The sequence below is a fragment of the Rhizopus delemar genome, genomic scaffold, assembly GCF_000149305.1.
Source record: "Rhizopus delemar RA 99-880 supercont3.15 genomic scaffold, whole genome shotgun sequence".
Taxonomy (NCBI): domain Eukaryota; kingdom Fungi; phylum Mucoromycota; class Mucoromycetes; order Mucorales; family Rhizopodaceae; genus Rhizopus; species Rhizopus delemar.
In genome coordinates, this window is record NW_027137841.1 from 196,673 (window position 1) to 216,780 (window position 20,108).

General features: G+C 40.8%; 9 protein-coding genes across 9 annotated transcripts; 6 read left to right on the plus strand and 3 right to left on the minus strand.

The window, feature by feature from the left end:
- Positions 1-134: 134 nt before the first annotated feature.
- On the plus strand, positions 135-1,319 carry RO3G_14883 (uncharacterized protein; the record flags this gene model as incomplete). The annotated part of the gene is made up of 3 exons (XM_067669467.1): positions 135-873; positions 920-1,090; positions 1,261-1,319. 3 exons carry the CDS (start codon positions 135-137, stop codon positions 1,317-1,319), a joined length of 969 nt encoding a protein of 322 aa, XP_067525568.1.
- A 129-nt stretch (positions 1,320-1,448) lies between these two features.
- RO3G_14884 (uncharacterized protein) lies at positions 1,449-2,242 on the minus strand (the record flags this gene model as incomplete). Its single annotated transcript, XM_067669468.1, has 2 exons — positions 1,449-1,914; positions 1,962-2,242. The coding sequence occupies 2 exons, from the start codon at positions 2,240-2,242 to the stop codon at positions 1,449-1,451; spliced, it is 747 nt and encodes a 248-aa protein (XP_067525569.1).
- A 662-nt stretch (positions 2,243-2,904) lies between these two features.
- Positions 2,905-4,511, plus strand: RO3G_14885 (uncharacterized protein; the record flags this gene model as incomplete). The annotated part of the gene is made up of 7 exons (XM_067669469.1): positions 2,905-3,001; positions 3,051-3,181; positions 3,225-3,401; positions 3,455-3,497; positions 3,549-4,000; positions 4,047-4,213; positions 4,259-4,511. 7 exons carry the CDS (start codon positions 2,905-2,907, stop codon positions 4,509-4,511), a joined length of 1,320 nt encoding a protein of 439 aa, XP_067525570.1.
- A 1,578-nt stretch (positions 4,512-6,089) lies between these two features.
- Positions 6,090-8,250, plus strand: RO3G_14886 (uncharacterized protein; the record flags this gene model as incomplete). Its single annotated transcript, XM_067669470.1, has 5 exons — positions 6,090-6,330; positions 6,384-6,868; positions 6,913-7,059; positions 7,112-7,478; positions 7,532-8,250. 5 exons carry the CDS (start codon positions 6,090-6,092, stop codon positions 8,248-8,250), a joined length of 1,959 nt encoding a protein of 652 aa, XP_067525571.1.
- A 421-nt stretch (positions 8,251-8,671) lies between these two features.
- RO3G_14887 (uncharacterized protein) lies at positions 8,672-9,321 on the plus strand (the record flags this gene model as incomplete). The annotated part of the gene is made up of 2 exons (XM_067669471.1): positions 8,672-8,762; positions 8,825-9,321. The coding sequence occupies 2 exons, from the start codon at positions 8,672-8,674 to the stop codon at positions 9,319-9,321; spliced, it is 588 nt and encodes a 195-aa protein (XP_067525572.1).
- Positions 9,322-9,544: 223 nt separating this feature from the next.
- On the minus strand, positions 9,545-11,340 carry RO3G_14888 (uncharacterized protein; the record flags this gene model as incomplete). The annotated part of the gene is made up of 6 exons (XM_067669472.1): positions 9,545-10,065; positions 10,121-10,224; positions 10,274-10,414; positions 10,464-10,575; positions 10,645-11,164; positions 11,215-11,340. The coding sequence occupies 6 exons, from the start codon at positions 11,338-11,340 to the stop codon at positions 9,545-9,547; spliced, it is 1,524 nt and encodes a 507-aa protein (XP_067525573.1).
- A 958-nt stretch (positions 11,341-12,298) lies between these two features.
- Positions 12,299-13,889, plus strand: RO3G_14889 (uncharacterized protein; the record flags this gene model as incomplete). The annotated part of the gene is made up of 6 exons (XM_067669473.1): positions 12,299-12,323; positions 12,385-12,538; positions 12,733-12,880; positions 13,062-13,201; positions 13,258-13,508; positions 13,693-13,889. The coding sequence occupies 6 exons, from the start codon at positions 12,299-12,301 to the stop codon at positions 13,887-13,889; spliced, it is 915 nt and encodes a 304-aa protein (XP_067525574.1).
- Positions 13,890-15,658: 1,769 nt separating this feature from the next.
- On the plus strand, positions 15,659-16,327 carry RO3G_14890 (uncharacterized protein; the record flags this gene model as incomplete). Its single annotated transcript, XM_067669474.1, has 1 exon — positions 15,659-16,327. The coding sequence occupies one exon, from the start codon at positions 15,659-15,661 to the stop codon at positions 16,325-16,327; it is 669 nt and encodes a 222-aa protein (XP_067525575.1).
- Positions 16,328-17,049: 722 nt separating this feature from the next.
- RO3G_14891 (uncharacterized protein) lies at positions 17,050-17,850 on the minus strand (the record flags this gene model as incomplete). Its single annotated transcript, XM_067669475.1, has 3 exons — positions 17,050-17,565; positions 17,631-17,666; positions 17,740-17,850. 3 exons carry the CDS (start codon positions 17,848-17,850, stop codon positions 17,050-17,052), a joined length of 663 nt encoding a protein of 220 aa, XP_067525576.1.
- Positions 17,851-20,108: the final 2,258 nt, after the last annotated feature.

A 20,108-nucleotide genomic window follows, 5' to 3' on the forward strand; every position in this document is an offset into this window, starting at 1 on the left:
TTATTTCTTTTTTATTTCTTTTCTTTACTCTTAAAAAATGTCTGAACCTTTACCACCCGGATGGGAAGCCCGTCAAGCACCTAATGGTCAATAGTAAGTATTAAAAGTGGATAGACGCGTATGTTATTAATGAGATGACAAGTTATTTCATTGACCATTCTACTCAAACCACGACTTGGGAGGATCCTCGCAAGTCTAACCGTGGTTATCAGCCTCCTCCTCCTCCTCCTCCTCCTGGTCAATATGGTGGTTACCCATCTCAACCACCACAGCAACCCTATGGTGGATATCCTTCCCAACAGCCCGGATACCCTCCCCAACAGCCCGGATACCCTCCCCAACAGCCAGGTAGCTATCCTGCTCAGCAACCTGCTGGTTACCCTCCACAACAACCTGCTGGTTATCCTCAACAGTCATCCCCCTACCCTCCCCCACCTCAACAAGCCGCTTATCCTCCTCCACCTCAGCAACAAAACTATTCTCCCCAGCAACAACCCGGATACCCACCTCAGCAACCGGCTGGCTATCCTCAACAGTCATCCCCCTATCCTCCCCCACCTCAACAGGCTGGCTATTCTCCTCAGCAAAGACAACAACAACCACCAGCACAACAACAAGCTGGCTATCCACCCTATGGTGCTCCTCCCGCCGCATCATCCCCTTATGCACCCCAAGCCCAAGGGTACCCCTCTCCTCAAAGTTATGGTAGTCCCGCTCAAAAGAAACCTGGCATGTCGACCGGTATGAAAATCGCCGGTGCGGCTGCGGCTGCCGGTCTGGTCGGCTTTGGTATCTCGGAAGTGATCAATCATGAAGAAAAACAGAATGACCGTATCGAGCGACTGGAGGAGGAAGAACGTGAAGATCGTTATCGTAAGTAAACATGTGTAACCCAGTCTGTGTATTCATCGTCCTCTAGGAGAAGCAGCACAGCCGCCACCTGCGAGCTATGGTGGGTATGAAGGAGGAGGTGGCTATGGCGGTGGCTATGGTGGTGGTGGCGGCTATGATAATGGAGGTGGATCGACAACGATCATTAATGAAGACGGTGGATGGTTTGGGAGTGATAAACAAACCATTGTGACCACAGGTAGAGGATGCGCTGTTGATAAAAAAAAAAAAAAAGTCTAAAAAAAATCACGAATAGATCAATATGGAGATACGACGGTGATAGAAAAGAAGGATGGTTGGTTTCATGATGAAACGACGAGTGAGTAGAGTAAAGAAGAAGTGTGTGTTTTTTATTTATTGTTTATTTAGTTACTGAAACGGATGAATATGGAAATACAACTGTGGAAGAAGAATCAAGTTGGTTTTAAGTTGTGTTTGATAAATAAAAAACGTTTAAGGAGTGTGTTGACAAAATAAATGCAAAAGAATAACAATCCTAGTTTATTTTGTAAGCGATTTTCTATTTACAGCAAATAAGAAACGTCCCTCTAAAAATGTTATGCACAAGAAGGATCCATATTTCTTCCGATGGATAACATGGATTGAATGGAAGGTAGGCGTAGGGATTGGTTTTTGTCGGTATGAATAGGTTGTAATAGAAAAGTCGAATCAGGCAAACCTCTGATGGCTTGATTGGCTAATAAATGAAGGTTGTGGTCCTGTACTGGAGGCAAGACTCGCTTCAATTTCGGTTTTTGTAAATAGGCCCCTTTTCTTTTTTTAGTTTCTGGTGGACTTGGTGGGAATGTGATTTTAGTGAAAGCAGCTTGACGTTGGCGTGTTTCAATAATAGCTTGTTGTTGTAATTTCATTTTTTTTACAGATTTTAGTGTTTGAAACATGATGGAATTAGATGGATATTGACTAAAGTCAGTAGATAGCCACTGATGTAAAATAGTAGATAATTGAATGGTGGTGGTTGTGATAGGTCTATATTGTTTCTTTCCTTGTTCTTCTATTGACCTATAAGAGAAGCATGAGTATGAATAGGATAGGATGTTCCTGTTTACATTCGTCTGTTGGGTTTCATGTATTCCTTTTCTTTTGCTGCTACCACGGTTCTTGCTGTGGAAGAATTGAAAAGGCATTCGGTTCCAGTGAGTCGCTCAAGATCCAGATCAGGACAAGGGTCCAATTGATATGGAGTCACCATATGCCACTGATCATAATCAATGCATTTCAGCAGTGGATCTGCTACATGCGCCAAGATTTCGTCCACAGTCAGCTTACAAAGCTCAGCGAGATAAAAGCAATTGAAAGAACGTGCTATGTGTATCACACTACGTGTCATCACAAACGTGCGACCATCGCTATTTTTTAAAAAGTGATGTGGATTTGCCTTGAATAGTTGTTTTAAATAAAATGCTTTTGTATTTAATTGATTATTAAAAATCAAGACATTCATTTCTTCTAAACAGAAATAAGTCAATGAAGCAGAGGTTGAATAAATACAGAATGGACTTAAATATGTAAAATGCCCAAGAACAACACAAGTAGTCATCTTTTATAAAATATGAGAAGAAAAAAAAGAAGAAAAAAAAAGGAAAAAGGAGAAAAAAAGAGAAATAAATAACATCCAGCTCTTTCTCTTTCTTTTTAAATCCACATACGGAAAAAAGGGGTGTGAATGTGTAGGAAGAGAAAGAGAGAGAGAGAAGATAAACAGATATCTTACATACAAATGGTTCTTTTAACACACCTGCTGATGGTCATTCTTTAGTATAAAAAAGGGGGTTTGTAGTGCAAGTTTTTACCCCTTAAACTCTTTACATAAACATTTCACCTCCCCCCTTTTTCTTTTTTTTAATTGACAAATCAAGAACATCAAACCGATTTTCTGTTTCAGTTCAATGTTTCAGATTGACAAACTCTGCGGGGATTACAATAAGCCACTTTTTCATATGCAAACGTCCTCAGGTTCTTTTCCCCCCCTTTTTTTTTGGTATTGATTAAATGTCGTCTGAAGATGAAGATATCGATTTGAATGACGACACGACTTCTCAAATAGAAACCATCACGGACGATGGCGGTGAGACAATGGACATTGAAGGTAGAGCATTCCCCTTAAAGTGTCTCTTTCTAACCTTTTGACCCGCAAGATCCTCTTCCTTCCACTCGCAATTCACCTGCGTCACCACCACGCCAGCTCAGTGACACCGACACAAGACAGGTCGATTTAAACATCCATCCTCAACGACTGACCTGTTCATCGTATGACTGTGTGCCTTATGTGAGTAGGAATGCCAACAAGAATAGAAACTAAAGACGTTTAGGTCGCAGCTATCCATCCCTATCCTGTCTTTAGTGTAGCCACCACGCGTTGTTATCGTTGGGTTTTGACCGGTTGTGAAGATGGCTACATTCGAAAATGGGATTTTTTTACTTCCATGAACGGAAAGACATCCTTAGCGCAGGCACTAAGACACCAACATGTGGATTCTGTTATTTATGTAAAATAAACAACGTGTACTGACAGTGAGACTAACTTGTTTCCCCTCTCTAGTCTGGCGTATTGAGTTCCTGGTGGGAAAATGAAGAACAATCAGGTAAAGAGAGAAAAAAATGAAAAAGAGGAGGTGACGTTGAATGCGTTCTAGAGGACGTACCAGGAGAACACAAACTGTCTGCCATCTACAGTCTCGCCCTTCACTCAGAGGCACTCTGGGCACTGCAGGGATGTGAGAACGGGTCGATCAATCTGGTGACGGTCAGACACGATGAAGGACGATGTCATCATGTGCTCCGAAAGCAAACAGGACCCATCTCGGTCCTCAAGATCACGCCGGATGAAAAGGGAGCCCTGAGTGGCTCTTGGGATCGATCCGTGCTCGAGTGGGATCTCCAGACGGGTTCGGTCGTTCGTTCCTATGAGTCTCACAACTCACAGCTCTCTTCGGCTGAATACCAACCCTTGGACGGCTGGGACACAAAGGACCCCAACAGCCTGCTGACGACCAGCGTCGATGGCCAATGCCTCCTTTGGGATAAAAGAGAAAGGGAGCCTCGGAAACTGCCCTTGTCGGCTCATTCACCTCCTTGGTGTCTCTCGGTAAGGGACTCTGTCCTGTTCTGCACGTTTGCTCACGCTTCCCTAGGCTTGCTGGAGTGCGGACGGCAAAAAGATTTATGTGGGCAGAAGGAATGGGATCGTGGATGAATACGATCAGGCTTCTCAAAAGTGGATCCGAGGCTTTCGGATGCCTTCGAATTCTGGACCTGTTTCTTGTGTGACAAGTATGCCGAATGGAAAACAGATTGTTTGGTAAGGCCTTTGTGTCTGATACTCGCCATGCTAATCTGAGTCTAGTGCTTCGAACGATAACATCCGTTTGTGGGATACCTCGGTGGATTCTGCATTTACCATCGGATTCGATGAAGGCCTCAAAAAGAGCAATACGACCATTCCATTCAGCATCTTGCCTGGTCATCACGGCGGCGTGATCTCTCAAATCTCTATTGATCCCACTTGTCAATACATGATTACCTCCTCTGGCAACAGAGGCTGGGAAGGTGCGTCGACGAATGTGTGTTTGTTTTATGATATTTCGGTTGTTGTATAAACATGCGCATCGATACCCTGGTTGAAGTATTCAATAAAACGCAAGGTCATGTACAAACAAGGCCATGTTTTTTTTTTTTTAAAAAAAAAATAACTTTACCAGTGAATAGTAACAAGTATGTATTATAATCCGATAGAATGCCATGACCAATAAGAAAGAGAGAGAGAGAGAGAGAGAGAGAGAGAGGCCCTATTGATAAAGGGTTCTGGTTGATTTGAAATGGATCGATCCTGTCCAGAGGGGCGATGGGATGTTTTCATGGGGGGGGGGGTGAAAGAGTCCAGACGAGAAGCCAGCATGGCATCCGTACGGTCTCAGTCTGTTGCTGAACTCGTTCTCTGCACGGTTGGGCGTCCCGGCCGACGGACGTCCTCCTCGGCTGTCCACAGCGCGGTCTTGATCGGCGTCGTTGGGAGGGCTGTGGGCGTTGTCGGCTTGGTGGTGAAAACAGACGACGGGTTGGAGGCTGTGTTCTCTGAGCTGCAAAAGACGTTCCTACACGAAAGGGTGGGGGATGGCTCACGTCCTGGAGGGATGGTTTGCTCGGTAGGGATCTGTTTCAATCCTGAATGCCCCCTTTCTCTCTTTTTTTTCCTTCTTTCTGGCTTAAAGACATGAAAAGAGGGGGGTCATTCATTTTGGGCAGGATTGTTTATAAAAGATCTTGGTGGACTGAAAAGGTATGTTGTGAAGCGGGCTCAGAGGTGGGTGAAGAACGAAGGTTGAATTCATCTGCAAGTTGTGTTAATTGTTCTTGGGGGATGAACAAAATCAATTGTTTTCTCTTCTTGTTCGGGTTGTTCAGATGAGGATTCAAACGAATCCATTTGTTGAATAGGAACGCATGGAGTTTTTTTTACTTATGACCATCACAGACTTTTTTGGTTGTTTCACAATCAAAAAAAGGGGGGAGGCAAGATCCTCTCCACAAAAAAAGATGGAATCAGACTCAGCAGAGTCATCATGATACCACTGTTCCACAGTGTCCCTTATTTTATCTTTCAATGTCATCAAAGGGTCATTTGATGATTCAATCCAACTGCATTATTTCTGCATCTTATCCCTTCCGCTTCACAGTGGCATGGTAAGACCAAGCCAGATAAAGACAACACTGCCATGGACGACCCACGAAAGGGTGATGGAAGTGGGCTGTGGGTCGCTGAAGAGGATATGGCAAGTGGCTAAAACTCAGTGGGGATGCGTTGTCGTTCCGGCCTGGATTGATTTGAGATGGGTGAACAAGTCGTTGGATGGGTGTGTCTCTCTGCTGAAAGGCGTCTCTTTATCTTTCATCGCCACGCTGGCTTTTCTTTCTGCTTTCGACAGAAGCCATCCCTTTGAACCCCGATAGCAATGGGTTGCATCAAGAAAACCTGAAAGATTGAGTGCTGAAAGAACAACAAAGGGAACGCGGTACAAGTCGATCCGGGTCATCCTCGTCTCCATCCACCCTGTTTTATAAGCATTCGTGATGAGTTTGAAGAGGAGTTTGGCAGGTTCCTCAGAAAAAAGCAGTCCATGCCACTGCTTATTTTTTTTGTCATTTTTTTTTTTTTAATTTTTTTTTTGACAAGTGAGATGCCTCGTACGGAAAGAAAAGCAAGACCAAACAAGAAGAGAGGAAAGAAGGGAGGAAAGAAAGAGGAGGATGTTCAACCGATGGAAGACATTGAACAACTTGAACAGCAACAACAACCCCAAGAAACAAGAGATCAACACTTTCAGGCGGCTCACTTTGGTGAATTAGACGAAGAGATGTTGGGCTATTTCAAGAATGTGGAACAAACCCTGGACGATCCTCCATTTGAAACAGCAGAAGGTAATAGGATCAAGTGAAAAAGGAATAAGAGATCTAATGTTTTTTGTTGATAGATCTTCGATTGTTTGTGGACAATGTGTATAGTGAAGTGGATGGCAACGAGTTTCGTTTGGCGACCAATTACTCTTGTTCACTGATTTTAGAAAAGTTATTAAAAGTATCCGACGCTTTTCAACTTTGTGTGTTTATGAACAAGATTCGAGGCAATACGGTTGAATTGTTTGCCCACCGATTCGCTTCTCATGTCTGTCAGACGTTGCTGACGTTGACAGCCGATGTGGTTGAAAATGAAGTAGAAGGAAGCTTTGAAGTCAAGGAAGGGATGGCATCGATGGAAGAATTAGTGTTGGGACTATGTGAAGACATTAAGCCCCATGTGGGTGGATTGATTTCTCAACAGTTTGCTTCTCATGACATTCGTATCTTGTTGTTTTTATTGGCAGGAAAGAGAATTGATGAATCTGGCGATACAAAAGGAAAGTTGAGAAGTAAGAAATCGGTGCAATACAAGAAGGAGAACAATGATACATTCACAAAGGTAAATCAATTGAAAATCAACAAGAAGCTCATCTTATTGTCTAGTCCACACATCGTACATCGTCCACAAGAAAAGTACCTGATTCATTCAAGGAAATGTTTAGAACCTTAACAAGAGAATTAGCCATCAACATGTCAGAGACCGAAGTGCGTACACTGTCGGTTCATAAAGTGGCTAATCCAGTACTTCAAGTAAGTAAGAAGAAAAGAAAGAGAGGATGAGGTGATTGATGAACATAAATAGCTCTTGTTGGAAATGCAAGAGGATGACAAGGAAGGACAAAAGGCAAAGAATGTGTTGATTGATCGTATTCTGTGGGGAATAGTGACAGACATTGATTCAAAGGAAGAAAGCAAGGATAGGGACGCATGGTTTGAGACACTGATTCGTGATCCAGTGGGTTCTCATTTGCTTGAAGTGATTGTAAAGTGTGCACCAGATGCTATTTATAGAAAGTTATACAAGAGTTATGTGAAAACAAAGCTTGAGAAATTCAGTATGCATCCCATTGCTAATTTTGTGATTCAAAACATGATTTCGAATGTCAGGAAATCAAAACAATTGGCTGAGATGGTCAAAGAATTGGGAGAATCCTTTGAAAGATTGTTGAGTGAGTTGTTGTTTTAAAAAAAAAAAAAGAAATTTAAACTCATTTTATATTAGACAAAGGAAAGTATGGTGTGATTCGAAGCTTGGTAGAATCATCCGTGAGATACGAAACATCACAAAAGGAAATTGTAGAAAGATTAGCATGTGCTTTACATATGCCAGAGGACAGTGATCGTAAAGAGTTTGTGAATTGTTGTATGCGTCTTTGGAAAGTGGAAGAGTGGAATGAAGCTTCGGATCATGAAAAGCGTGATTTATATCGATTTCACTTACAAGGTTCACTGATTGTACAAGGCATTGCCAAGATGAAATCAGATGCAAATTCTATTTTAATCAACAGTTTCTTATCACAAAGACCTGAGGTCATCTATCCTTGGTGTTTCTCTCCTGCTGGTTCGAGAGCATTTGAAGCTATTTTGATATCCAACGAAATCAATCCAAAGATGAAGAAGAAAATCTTGCGTGATTTACTGTTCAAATACACTGCATTAGCCAAGGATAAATTCGGTAGTCACATTTTAGAAAAATGTTGGTTGGTGGCAGATATCGAAATGAAGGAAAAGATTGCGAATGAATTGGTAAAGAGTGAACATGATTTAAGTAGTCATTATATTGGCAAAGGTATCCTTTGGACTTGTCGAATCGATCAATTTAAGAGAAAGAGAGATGATTGGATAGAAAGAGAAAAGGGTGCAGAAAGAAAACGTGAAATGTTTAAGGATATTTTGGGTGAAGATGTCGGTTTACCTCTTTTGAAAAAACAAAAGAAATAAAAATATTCACATGTCATCCTCATCATCACATGTCAACCGCACAGACAATCCATCACATGTCTTTAAAGGGACTATTTAATCTTTTTGTTTTTCTTCTTATTTTTTAAAAACAATAAATCAAAAATGCCTGTTTGGAAACAAATCACTGTAATCATTCCTTTCTCTCTCTTTTCTTTTTCACTCACCACCCGAGTTTTAGATTCCTGAAATACCTTCTGCTTCTTATGTGCTCGTAAAGAATATTTCTATTGAATCCTCTGAAAAGACAGGTACACAAATCCTTACACTTTCACTTGCTGACCTATTGTTTAGTTCGAGAATTCTTTTTATTTTGTGGCAAGGTTTCTGAATTTGAATTGACAAGGCAAGTGGGGAAAAAAAAAAAAAAAAAAAAACTAAAGAGGATGACTGATGAGGATGGATGTTTAGGGATGATGACAACCAACATCAAGTGGCCCTGATTCATTTTGAACGGGAATCGGCTGCAAAGACAGCGACACTTCTCAGTAACGGTAAGCACTCCCTTACAAAAATTCATTGGGAGGGGAGGATCCTGACTGACCGTGTCCACTAGCCTTGATCGATCAATCTCACATCACCGTCAGCCATTATTTCGAAAGTAGCGTACCCAAGGAAGAATCGAATGGGACAGAGGAAAAGAGCCAGGAGTCGAAACCCAAGAGTCGTATTGTGGCAGAGATCTTGGCGAACGGTTACATCCTTCAAGATCAAGTGGTGGCCAAAGGACTCGAATACGATTCCAAATACCATCTTTCCACCCGTCTCGGAGGCTATCTCTCGGCCCTGACGTCCAATGTGAAGCAGATGGATGAAAAATACCGTATTTGGGACAAGGCGGTCGAAATCGACAGTAAATTCAAAATTCAAGAAAAGGTACACCAGGCCACACAGACCGCTCACACCACCGCTCAGGCCGCCCTTCATTCCCCCACCGGACAAAAAGTACATGATCTTGCCCATCAGACCCTGGCTCAGATTGCTGCCGTGCACTATGAAGCCAAAAAGATTCAAAATGAAAAATTGGCTTCTCATGCGGCTGCTTCTGCTTAACATCTTTTTATATAAAAACCATTTCTTCCACTTCACCCATCCTCCCCTTTTGTCTCAAACACACACACACACACTGCCTTTTCTTCTACCTCTCATCACGTCCATCGATCTTTTCTTGAGTGACTTTTTTTTTTTGTCACGGTTGTCTTTTAGAAAAACATAAAGTTGGATGGTCAGTGGCACCGAGGGATGATGTCCACCGAGAAAAAACATTTTTTATTCTTTAATACTTTACAACACTGACTGTCAATTCACTTTGATGGTTGTCTGCCATGCTATTCGTCAACCCTTCCAACTTTTGATAGACGCGTGTCAAGAGGGCCTGGTCATCCGCCTCGGGTCGCACACGGATCTCGATCGTGCCGACGCATTTACCATAGGTCGTCTGCCAAAAGTGAATCCGGTCCACAGACAGGATCTGGGTCTCTTGCTGCTGAATCTCCCGCAGACGATTTTCGACGCCGTTCTGGATCGACTGAGGGGTGGTCTGGAGCAAGACCTTGATGAGGGCACTGGCGGTGGGGTAGCCGAGGTAGAACATGACGCAGGATTCGGATAAGGCCAAGACCTTGTCCATCCAGGGGGTCAAGACACCGATCAGGTAACTCAGGAGGATCACGGTCCCGGAGAGCACGATCGAGAGAGAATAGATGTTGGACGACAGGGCGTTCAGAGGGCTCGCTCGGGCGCGGTTGATCACGTTGTAGGTGAAGCCTTGGACCGTGGTCGGTCGCTTGCGGAGATCTATCACAACACGCCTTAGTACCTTTCCCCCCCCCCTCACTTTCCCTTCACTTACAGCGCACAAAGCTCTCATGGTTTCTCAAGCTCATGCTCGACAGACAACTCGCCGAGATCCCGGCACCCATCAAGAAGAACAAGCCAAAGCTGAACGTGTGCGGCCTAAAAAGAGAACGGTTGGATTCCTCTGTCTTTCGGGTCGGTCACTTACTCTTCTGCATGATGTGATTCGCCTGGATGATGTTGATCTTGCAACAAAAAGTGTTCCAGTGATTCCTTGGTGTTGTTCATCGTCGCAAACAAAAGGTAGATCGTGGTGCCGAGTGCAAACACGATCTCATAACGATGCGCACTACAAACAATCAGTCTCGTCTCGTTTCATCCCCCCCACTCTCATTTACCCATAGGGACGCTTGCTGTTCGACACCGTAAAGGCTGGATGCGTACGTAACACGCTGGACACAAACGTGTTCAGTACACCCAAGGCATCAAAGACCATCAGATACGCATAGCCTATGATCGCTATATCCACCCAATGCATTCCCGTCAGTCCCCTTTCGCTCTCTCTTTCTTTTCACTTACCCAGACTTTCTCTACTCGTTCCCAAGCAATACAACCAAAAGCCAATGCCGAGATGGATCAAGAACCAGGTGAATATCGTCTTTTGTTCAGGCACCAGTGTGGAGAAGATCAGTCCCCAAGAAGGAAGAGGTGGGATATAGGCCGGTGAGAATGAATGGTGATGGTGGTGCGTGTGGTCGCTGTGGTCGTGAGCATGGTGGTCGTGAGCATGGTGGTCGTGAGCATGATGATCATGAGCATGATGGTCGTGATGATGAGCGTGTTCGTGGCTGTGATGATGAGCATCGGCATGAACATGCTCTTGAGGAGCATGAAATGAATGTTCTTGGTGAGGGCTGTGCTCATGGTAATTGTGTTGATGAGCCTCGGTTTGATGACCCACTGTATATTGGTGACTGTGTGAGTGATCGTGGTCATGATGGTTGATCACGTTGCTGTAGTCTTGTTCAGATGGAGCTGGTTGATATGCACTGCTGCTGTTGACTGCCAGTGCTTCGACCGGAGGTAGATGGTGCTCATGCTGTGTGTTTTAATAAGACAAGTTGAACATAAAGATTTAAAAAAACATACCTGTTCAGACTCATCCGCCTTGGGTTGTTTTTTTCCATAAAGAGGCTCGGAAGTATGTACGACGATGCCAGAGGACCCCGTCTGTTCTTTCCTTGCCGTCTTCTTAAACTGTCTTGTCGAAGGCATCGTAGTTCTTGAACCGCAAAAAGGGGAAGAGAGAAAAAGGTGAAAAACATTTGCGGAATTTGAAGATTTAAAAATAGAGAGGGGAAAACCCAAATGAGTTCAATGGAGATTATAAATAAATTGATATCAAGAGCCACCCTATTTTGAAATAAGAAAAAAAAAAAAAAAGAGACACTACTTTATGAATCAGACTATGCTATTGGGTATGTAGACTTTTAGACTTGATTGCTTCTAGAATCAAATGAATAGAAAGAAAATACAAGGTAGAACGCAAGAGAACCACGCTCGTCTTTTGAACCGCATTTTAAAAAAGGCTTTGGCTGATGGATCAAGAAAGCAGCAAAACTATCATCATCAGAATCGTAATCAAGTACATAAATAACATGTATAGAAGGCACCATAGTCAATTGTTTACATTTTGAGATGGAATGGTGATGATCATGGTCTAATATGACATTGAAATCATTTTATTCATCATCCACGTATTTTTGCCTGACAAAAAAAAAACATTTGGGAGTTTTGAATTCAACAGAGGCATGTTTGAAGAAACATGGGGCGAATGATGTATGAAAATAAAATACACTCACCTTTGTCTGCTATCAAAAAGAGTATTTTTTCTTTCTTCTTTGAATACAGCCAGGTAGGATGTTTTGTTGGATGACGAGCTAAAGGCATTTTTTTTTTTTTTTCGTAATTGAATGACTAATTCAAAACAAAAGAAAATCATTTTATACAAACTAGTGTTCGGTAACTGTCGAGTCATTTTTATGCATCGACTCCACTGACCGGCCTAATCTTGAAACTAAACCACCCTGTTCTGAAGAGGAAGCGATGTTTCTTTTTCTTTTTTCAATACTTTTAAACCATGGAAATGAAAAAGTGTCTTCATTTAAAAGGAAATGATCTAACGTCCACCTGTACATTATGTTTATCAGCGTTATCATCCACCAGTACCACCATGGATTCAGCAAGATCCAAAAGGGGTAAGAGGAAGCTTGAAAGTGTCCATCGATAGAACCTGAGTGCTTCCTTTAAAACGTTTAGATGACCCAAATGACAGTGTGAATGGAGAAAAAGAGGGATTGGAGTCCTTTGACATGGAAACAGTCAAAGAAGAAGAGAAAGACATCTATCCATGGCTTGTCGTCTTGAGCACCTTTCTGATCCTTACAGTAGGTCTTGCCACTGGTCAATCATGGTAAAGAGACCTATTGTGTTGAACATGACGGTCCTGACTAACATGTATCTTTTTAGGGGTAAGTCCAATCCAAAGGTCCATTTAAAAACCATCCACATTTAAATCCCGTATGGACCACTTTTAGGTATTATGCAAAATTATTATGAACAACATCAATTTGGAAGTGATCCAACCCATCTGTCATTACAACTTAGTTTTGCGCAAACGATCTACAACATCTTGATCAACGTCCTCAGTCCCTTGTCTCAATTGATCTTGAGCACACTCGGATCAAGAAACACCTTGCTGGTCTCTGTCGTGATTTCCAGTTTAGGTTTACTGCTGGCAAGTTTTAGCACAGAGGTAACAGGGACCCAGTCGATCATCAGATGACTCACAGACTTCTTTAAAGGTTTGGCATCTTTATTTGACACATGGTGTTGTTTATGGAACGGGTGTGTCCATCATGTTTTATGTAGGCAGCAGGAACACAAGCCTGTGGTCATGACATCTACTGACGATTTCCCCCTCTCTTTTGACATAGATTGCCCTCAGTATCGTTCCTCAATATTTTTCAAAGCATCGAGGCATCGCTCTAGGCCTGACCTTCAGCGGCATTAGTATCGGCGGGCTCGTCTTTCCGTTCGTCATGGATCCTTTGAATTCAAGATTTGGAGCAAACTGGTAAAAAGTGACATTGGGATCCGTTCTCGATAGGGGGTACTGATCAGACAATTCAGGTGTTACCGTATCATGAGCTTGATCTGTCTCGTCATCGGATTACTCGCTTGCTGTCTTTTAGGTATCAAGAAAGACACAAAATCCAAGCATGCCATCAAGGTGCCACCACTCAAGGAAACATTTGATTTCAGTGTGGCTAAAGATTGGCGCTATCTTCTTTGGTGTATCACCGACATCTTGCTTGAGGCAGGTTATAATACGCCCGCTTATTTCCTTCCATGTAAGTCGCTGCCTTCTTTCTACACATTCTGTAAGACCCATTTGCTTTCTTAAGCCTATGCAACCCATCTTGGATTATCGTCCTATCAAGGTGCCCTGATCCTGTCTGTCGGCTCAGGATTGAATGCGATCGGAAGAGCTCTTTCAGGGTATGAAGAAAGCAAGGGATGCAGGATGATGTAGCTTTCTATTCATACGTCTTTTTATTCCTGTAGACTGCTGGCTGACTACATTGGACATGTCAATGTGGTCATATTGTATTGCACATTATCTGGACTGTCGTGCCTGCTGCTGTGGACATTTGCAACCAATTTTGAAACACTCCTTGCGTTCTCGATCATCTATGGGTTCTTTGGTGGCGCCTTTATCACACTCAGTAAGTCACAAGAGATCGATCCGAGTTGCTTACTGACCATTGCAAAGCACCTGCGATTCTCATGCTCGTAACAGGGTATGAAAAATTTGAAACAGGCATATCGGTTTTTCTCGTGATCACTGTCATCTCGATGTTGGGTCCGAATCTGGCTGGCACGATAGAATCCTCAGTGAAGGGATTAGGCCCATTTGAGAGTTATAAATACTTTACGGGTATATGTTACCTGGTCGGGGTGGTTTTACTTGTTGTCTTTAGGTTCTCTTTAAAGAAAAGGCTGTTTATCATCATTTGATGGAAAGTTGATTTGCATGAAATTTTTTAAAATCGGCCCGTCATTTTTAACTGTATTGATTTTTTTTTTAATTTAAAAAAAGATAGAGTTGATGTAAATGAACCCTTTTTTAATTATTTAAAAAACTTGGGGATGGAAACCGTTTAGAGTCTTGTCAAACCCAAATTCAAAAAGCATGTGCATTTCGTAAAAGAGGCCCTCTTTTTTTTTAATGGTTCTCAACATGCAACACCTAACTTCTTTTCCTTCCTACGAAAATGTGAAAACCATTGACTTTATAAAACAAAGCAAAAAATAAGAATATTGTAGCACAAATGATGAAATTTTGGATCTGAAGAGCAATGCTGATCACAGAAATAAGCTTTGATGTTTAACGACACTGTTGTCGGTTGACATAAATTGCAAGCAACATAAACAATAAGCCACGCCTTTGTTTACATAAATAAGATGAATATTTTATAAAGCAATCTTTTCTTTTTATTTTTACTTATTCTTACTGATCTGATGCTCGAGTTATCACGAATCAAGAAAGATCTCTTTTATTTTATCTTTTATCAAACAATCCCACGCTTAACCTTATTGATCTATAAAGATCTGGTGGTCACTACTCAAAGCCAAAATTACTCCATCAAAAGAATTATTAAACGTTCAATCAAGTTAACCAAACTCAAGTCATTCAAGGCTTCAAAACTCAAACTAAGCAAATCTACATCACTTTAATACAAACCAAATCCCAAGTACTAACAAGTTACAATACTTTTGGAGGCCCTTCTTTTATTCGCTTTAGCCGTTTGTTGAATACATGGATTTTGCGGCTTTAAATGGATAGTTTCGCGAACGAGAACGACGAGCACAGATGATTTTTAATTTGTATATCGAACAACCAAGGATGGTTTATGATGGGTATTGACAGCATCATTGATGAACTTAATCCTCTGTCATTAGATTATCGTCAATCTTTTTTTTTAGAAAGGAACAACAAACAAAGGCAAAGGTAATCAAAAGGCATTAGATAATAACAAAAAAAGTACAAAATGCTGAAAATACTCGTAAATTCTCGATCTTTGGGTCTATCAAATGTTGAAGAATACATTGGAGATTGAATTGTTACAAAGACACTATACTAAAATTACAACCAATCACTTGGCGATGCATCCCCTTGTATCGAAAATTGAAACTGTCCAAGTATATTAAACGTAATAATTTATTTGCAAGTATGTCGGAAATAGACTTGGAGGGAAGTCTTGTGGAGGCTAAATGATTGACTTTTATTATTATTTACTAAAGCCATTCCCTAAACAGGTAGTCCAAAAAACGCAGACTATAAAGTAGACTTTTGTTTGGTAGTTCAAATTGAGAAGAAGACTTATGACATAAGTAATAGTGAATTCAAAGAAATGGAAAAGATGCCACAAGAGTGTTTCAGGATGTATCAAAGACTACGACTGAATCAAATTTGATTTTGAATAACATACAGTGCTAACGGTGCCAATTAAGCAATAGTAATAGTGATATGTTATTGAAAGAAGTAAAAATTAAACAAGTCGCAGAAGGTAATATCAAAAACATCATATCACCCAAGCTACTGGAAGCAGTTATTGTTTTTCAGAAAAACTGGGTATTTGTAACACAGTTTGAAGCATATTACCGAAATAATTCATACATTGACGAATCTGCCATGATAACTTTGATGGACAAGTATCCAAGCAGCCTTGTCGCTAAGATGAAAAACAAGACGGAGAAAGGAAAGTCCTGGTTTGAAATATCAATCTTTTGGGGTAGATTTGAGATGCTGTTGACTGGTGGAATATGTGGCAGCAAGATATCGAATGATGCTGTGTCACTTTTGGGGCCAAACGTGCCGCTGAAGGAATTAGTTGATGGAGACTCTCTTGCAAGCGAGAACATATATATAAATTGCCATGGTGATGGCGTAAAAGCACACTTTCAAGTAAGAAGTTTAAGAAACTGGACAAAGCTTTCACCATCATTTGAATGGACCTGTATCAGTAGTCAATTTCACACAAAAGACTTTGCCACTGTGAATCCACTGAACATCAGAAATAGCACCCCATTGATAACGCTGATATCGGTCATTCTGTATCACATTTCTCACCAACAAGTATTCAAGGATGAGCAGTACGAAGAAATTTTGAAGCTGTTCAAAGCTTCACAAACATGAAAGGACTGGTCATACCGCGATCAAATAAAGGGTTTCGCCACAATAAAAAAAAAGACTGGTTGCAAATAAGGGAGGAAAAGATTTAATAGATCTAGCAGAATACATGTGTAAAGCAAAGAAAAGGAAGGGGAATCCGCTGGAGTTGATTACGGCTGACAAAGTTGTATATCTCTCTGCAAAACTACATGCATATATTCAAAGACAAAATAAAAAATCACTCAATTGCTAAAGATTGTAATGCAAACCATATGTTTACAACCCCTTGTGCAATACAATCAAATAAATCATTAAAGACAGTTACTGATCATATAATTATGAATCAAGGAACAAAAACTGTTATGTAAGAAATCATTTTATTATGCATCATGATACAAGTAATTTCATTAAGATACACTCGTACATCGATTTTGACATGAAGGCTAAATTAAGTTTGGCTTTCTATTCAGTTTTGAGTTAATAATCATCCAAAGTAAAACATAGCCAGTTCGAGGATAAGAAAGATTTACGGACTAGAATAAAGGAAGCCAGTAACAATGTTCCGGTCCACCGTCTTTGAACTATCATTCAACACTCTGTCAGTGTCTTTGACAAATATTCCCTGGCGACAGAGATCAACCCATTGTGATCAGCGATGAGCTGTTGGGTGACATGGTCTTGAACATTGAGCGAATTCTAAATGCAAGAGCAAGTCAGCGCCCTGTCTTTTTTTTTCTCTTTCTTTCTTACCATACAAACGAGATGGAATGCTGGACGAACGACAGATACTTGAAGATTGGCACGATCGACTCCACAAATGGCGTGCGTTCATTCGTCTTGGTAGGGTAATCGGGCTTGATGCAGTTGGCAGTAAAATCGGTGAGCACAAGTCGAATCAATTCAATAAGTTTATTATCGTCATCATCCAATCCATGCAATTCGCCCGTCTTGCCATAGTCACTCCACAGGAATCGTCGCAATCCTGCCAGAGGTTGGTTCAATGCTTGCTTCAAAAAGTTGAATGCACGAGGTCGTTTCATCAGGGACATGTTGGAAAGCTGGTCTTTGATATTCTTTTCATAAGCGTCAACCACAGCTTTGGGGGTGTCTGGTAAGTGCTTGTCGTTGATCTTTATGCAGTATAAAGAAACAAGTGTGGCACGGCCTTCATCTGATACTCTAGACTTGTGAGTTGACACAGAGGGTGTTGGTTGAGGTGTAAAGATGTACGACTTCTTCCCTTTCTTGACAGACACAGGGTCCTGAAAAGCAAACGATTAAAATAAGAATAACAACCGGCCTGTTTTATTAGCATCTCTCTTCCTACCTTGTCATCGGCATTGTGTTGTTTGTATTTGTTTGACTACATGAAATAAAAAAAAAAGTCGTGAGATACCAATGCTAGCAATCTTTACTCGGTACATCCTTCAACTTACACAACTGCCTTGGTTGAAGACAACATTGCCAGAGTTCCAGGTGTTGGCCTGAATGGCAGTAGGTCCAGAACTGTGTCCAGTCGAGGGGATCTCATTCATCGTCGAAGCCATCTAATGAAAATAAGAAGTTAGTTTGTTCCACGTTGCTGCTTTAGCCATAAGCACATTTACCTTGAGGATACTTTGTTAAAGCTTTATTATGTTCGCCAGGGTTGATTTCTTCATGGCCAATTCCTTCAAATCGTTCAACATTAACGTAATTAAGCCAGCATGAGGGGTGTTTGGATGCTTCTTCGCATACATGCTAAAAAACACTTCTGGATCCCAATCAGTAGTTTTAGTGCGTAACAAGTATGTTGTCGGTCCGTTCATGGTGATTGTGGAAGAGATAAGGGGGAGTGAGAGAAAAAAAAAAAGAGAGAGAGGGATTGCGTTGAGAGATTCAAATATTTATAATGAAATCTGCTTATAACTTTTGTTGGTTTTAATTGGGTTATTTAGAAAATAAATGACAGCTTCGTTGATATATGTTCAATTAATTATACTTGACATCCACTGCAAGGTTCGTTAGGCTTTCGGGTTTCGATAGATTTGATATAAGTTGTTGAGATAAAGTATTAGGTCAATTTAGATCCAATAAGAGTAAGTAGTTTGAATTATAGGCTTACTTGTATATAGTGACCACCAGATCTTGTTAAGTGGATCAAACTGTTTTGAGTAAAGTAAAATAAAAAGATAAACTAAGAGTAATTACAATGAAGTGTATATGCTTTAAGGAACTTCTTGTTCTTGATGTTAAGTAAAATAAAAGAAAAACAAAGAAATTTGCTTTGATTGATATTTATTATGCACACGTATTTGTTTATATTTTTCTGGATTTGAACCAGTTAGATAGAGAAAAGTCAAAAGTTGTCAAAGCTTGCTGCATTGCGTTACATTATTATTTTTCGTATAACGCCTATGTAAATCATCTTAATAATGGATCTTTAACTTTCTCGCTTATACGTCGCCTCAGAATGCATTCAGTTGAATTCTCTATACACTAAGAATGCAATAAGTTGATGGATGATTGCGTTTTTAGTTTGGGTAAAGCTGAATTTTACTATGATAAACATTGCAAAACAACTTCAACTACATCGCTGAATTTTCTGACATACGAAAATATTCATCAACGCAGTTGGCAGAGTAATCACGGATTTTGAAGTGCATAGAGTGATATCCGTATTTATAAGCTACCTGGTGGGTGGCAGCTGCCATTTTCTGGTAAGGTAAAAATCTAGCTTTACTAGTAGTCTTGCACTTATACTGAAGAAAGCGATAATCCTTAAATTAGATGACTTTAATAATCCTGATAAATACGCTTCGGCGCATTCTGAAACGGCAGAAAAAAGTTTTTGTCGTAGGTTGGTGATTACAAGAAGTCATATGCAATGAGACGAAAATAATCACCGATACGATCTCGGTTGACAACTTTATGACCAGAAAGTGACCTGACATAGTAGGTTTCTTCGTCATATTCAAGATTAAAGTCTTTCGAAGCAAGAAGATACTAATTTGCTACGTTTTGGAACTGTTTCAATTTGCTGAATCGTTCTGCTGTAGCTGCGTAAACATCGTCAGAGCTCATGTCAATTTTAAAAAATAGAGTATAGAAATTCTAATAGGGTCAAAGTTAATAGGGACCATAAAGTGACATTCTCACAAAAGGTATTAAATGTTTAGCTCCGACCAATTAAAGTTAATCTAATACCCCTCTACCGTTGAGTTTGCTAAGCAAATAGGTATTTCAATTTTTTTTTTTTTTTTTTTTTTTTTTTTTTTTTTTTTGTAGGGCAGCTGCCCAGCTTTTTGTTATTTTTCATTTTTTCTAGGGAGAATGCATGGACGACCTGTCTTTCCCTGTTTCTCAAAGATACTATCAAGATCCCTCACGTACTGTTCAGCCCATTTTTGTGCTGCACGAACGTGAATCCCAAGGACGTTTTGCAGCTGCTGCTGCTGCTGCGCTCAGACACTTTTCAATCAACAGCTTAAAGAACCTTCACTTGTTTCTGATCAGAATAGCGTGTATAATTTCGTCCCATGTATGTTTCGCTCATAACAACATCACTACCAGGCTTCACTTTCTTTTCCACTCGCACTGTCTCTATTATTCACTCACTCTCCGAGAGGGGAGCAGTTGAGCTCAATATTTCAAGACGAAAACTGCTCCTCATCAACAATAGAATTCATTGGATAGAATACATTGGCTCAGGTCTGCCATACTCGTCGACAACAGAACCTTTCCCATTTTCATATAAAAATTCAATGATCATTGTTATTATGCGATTTTTTGGTGTGATTGTGGGAAAGGAATAAAAGGAAGACGA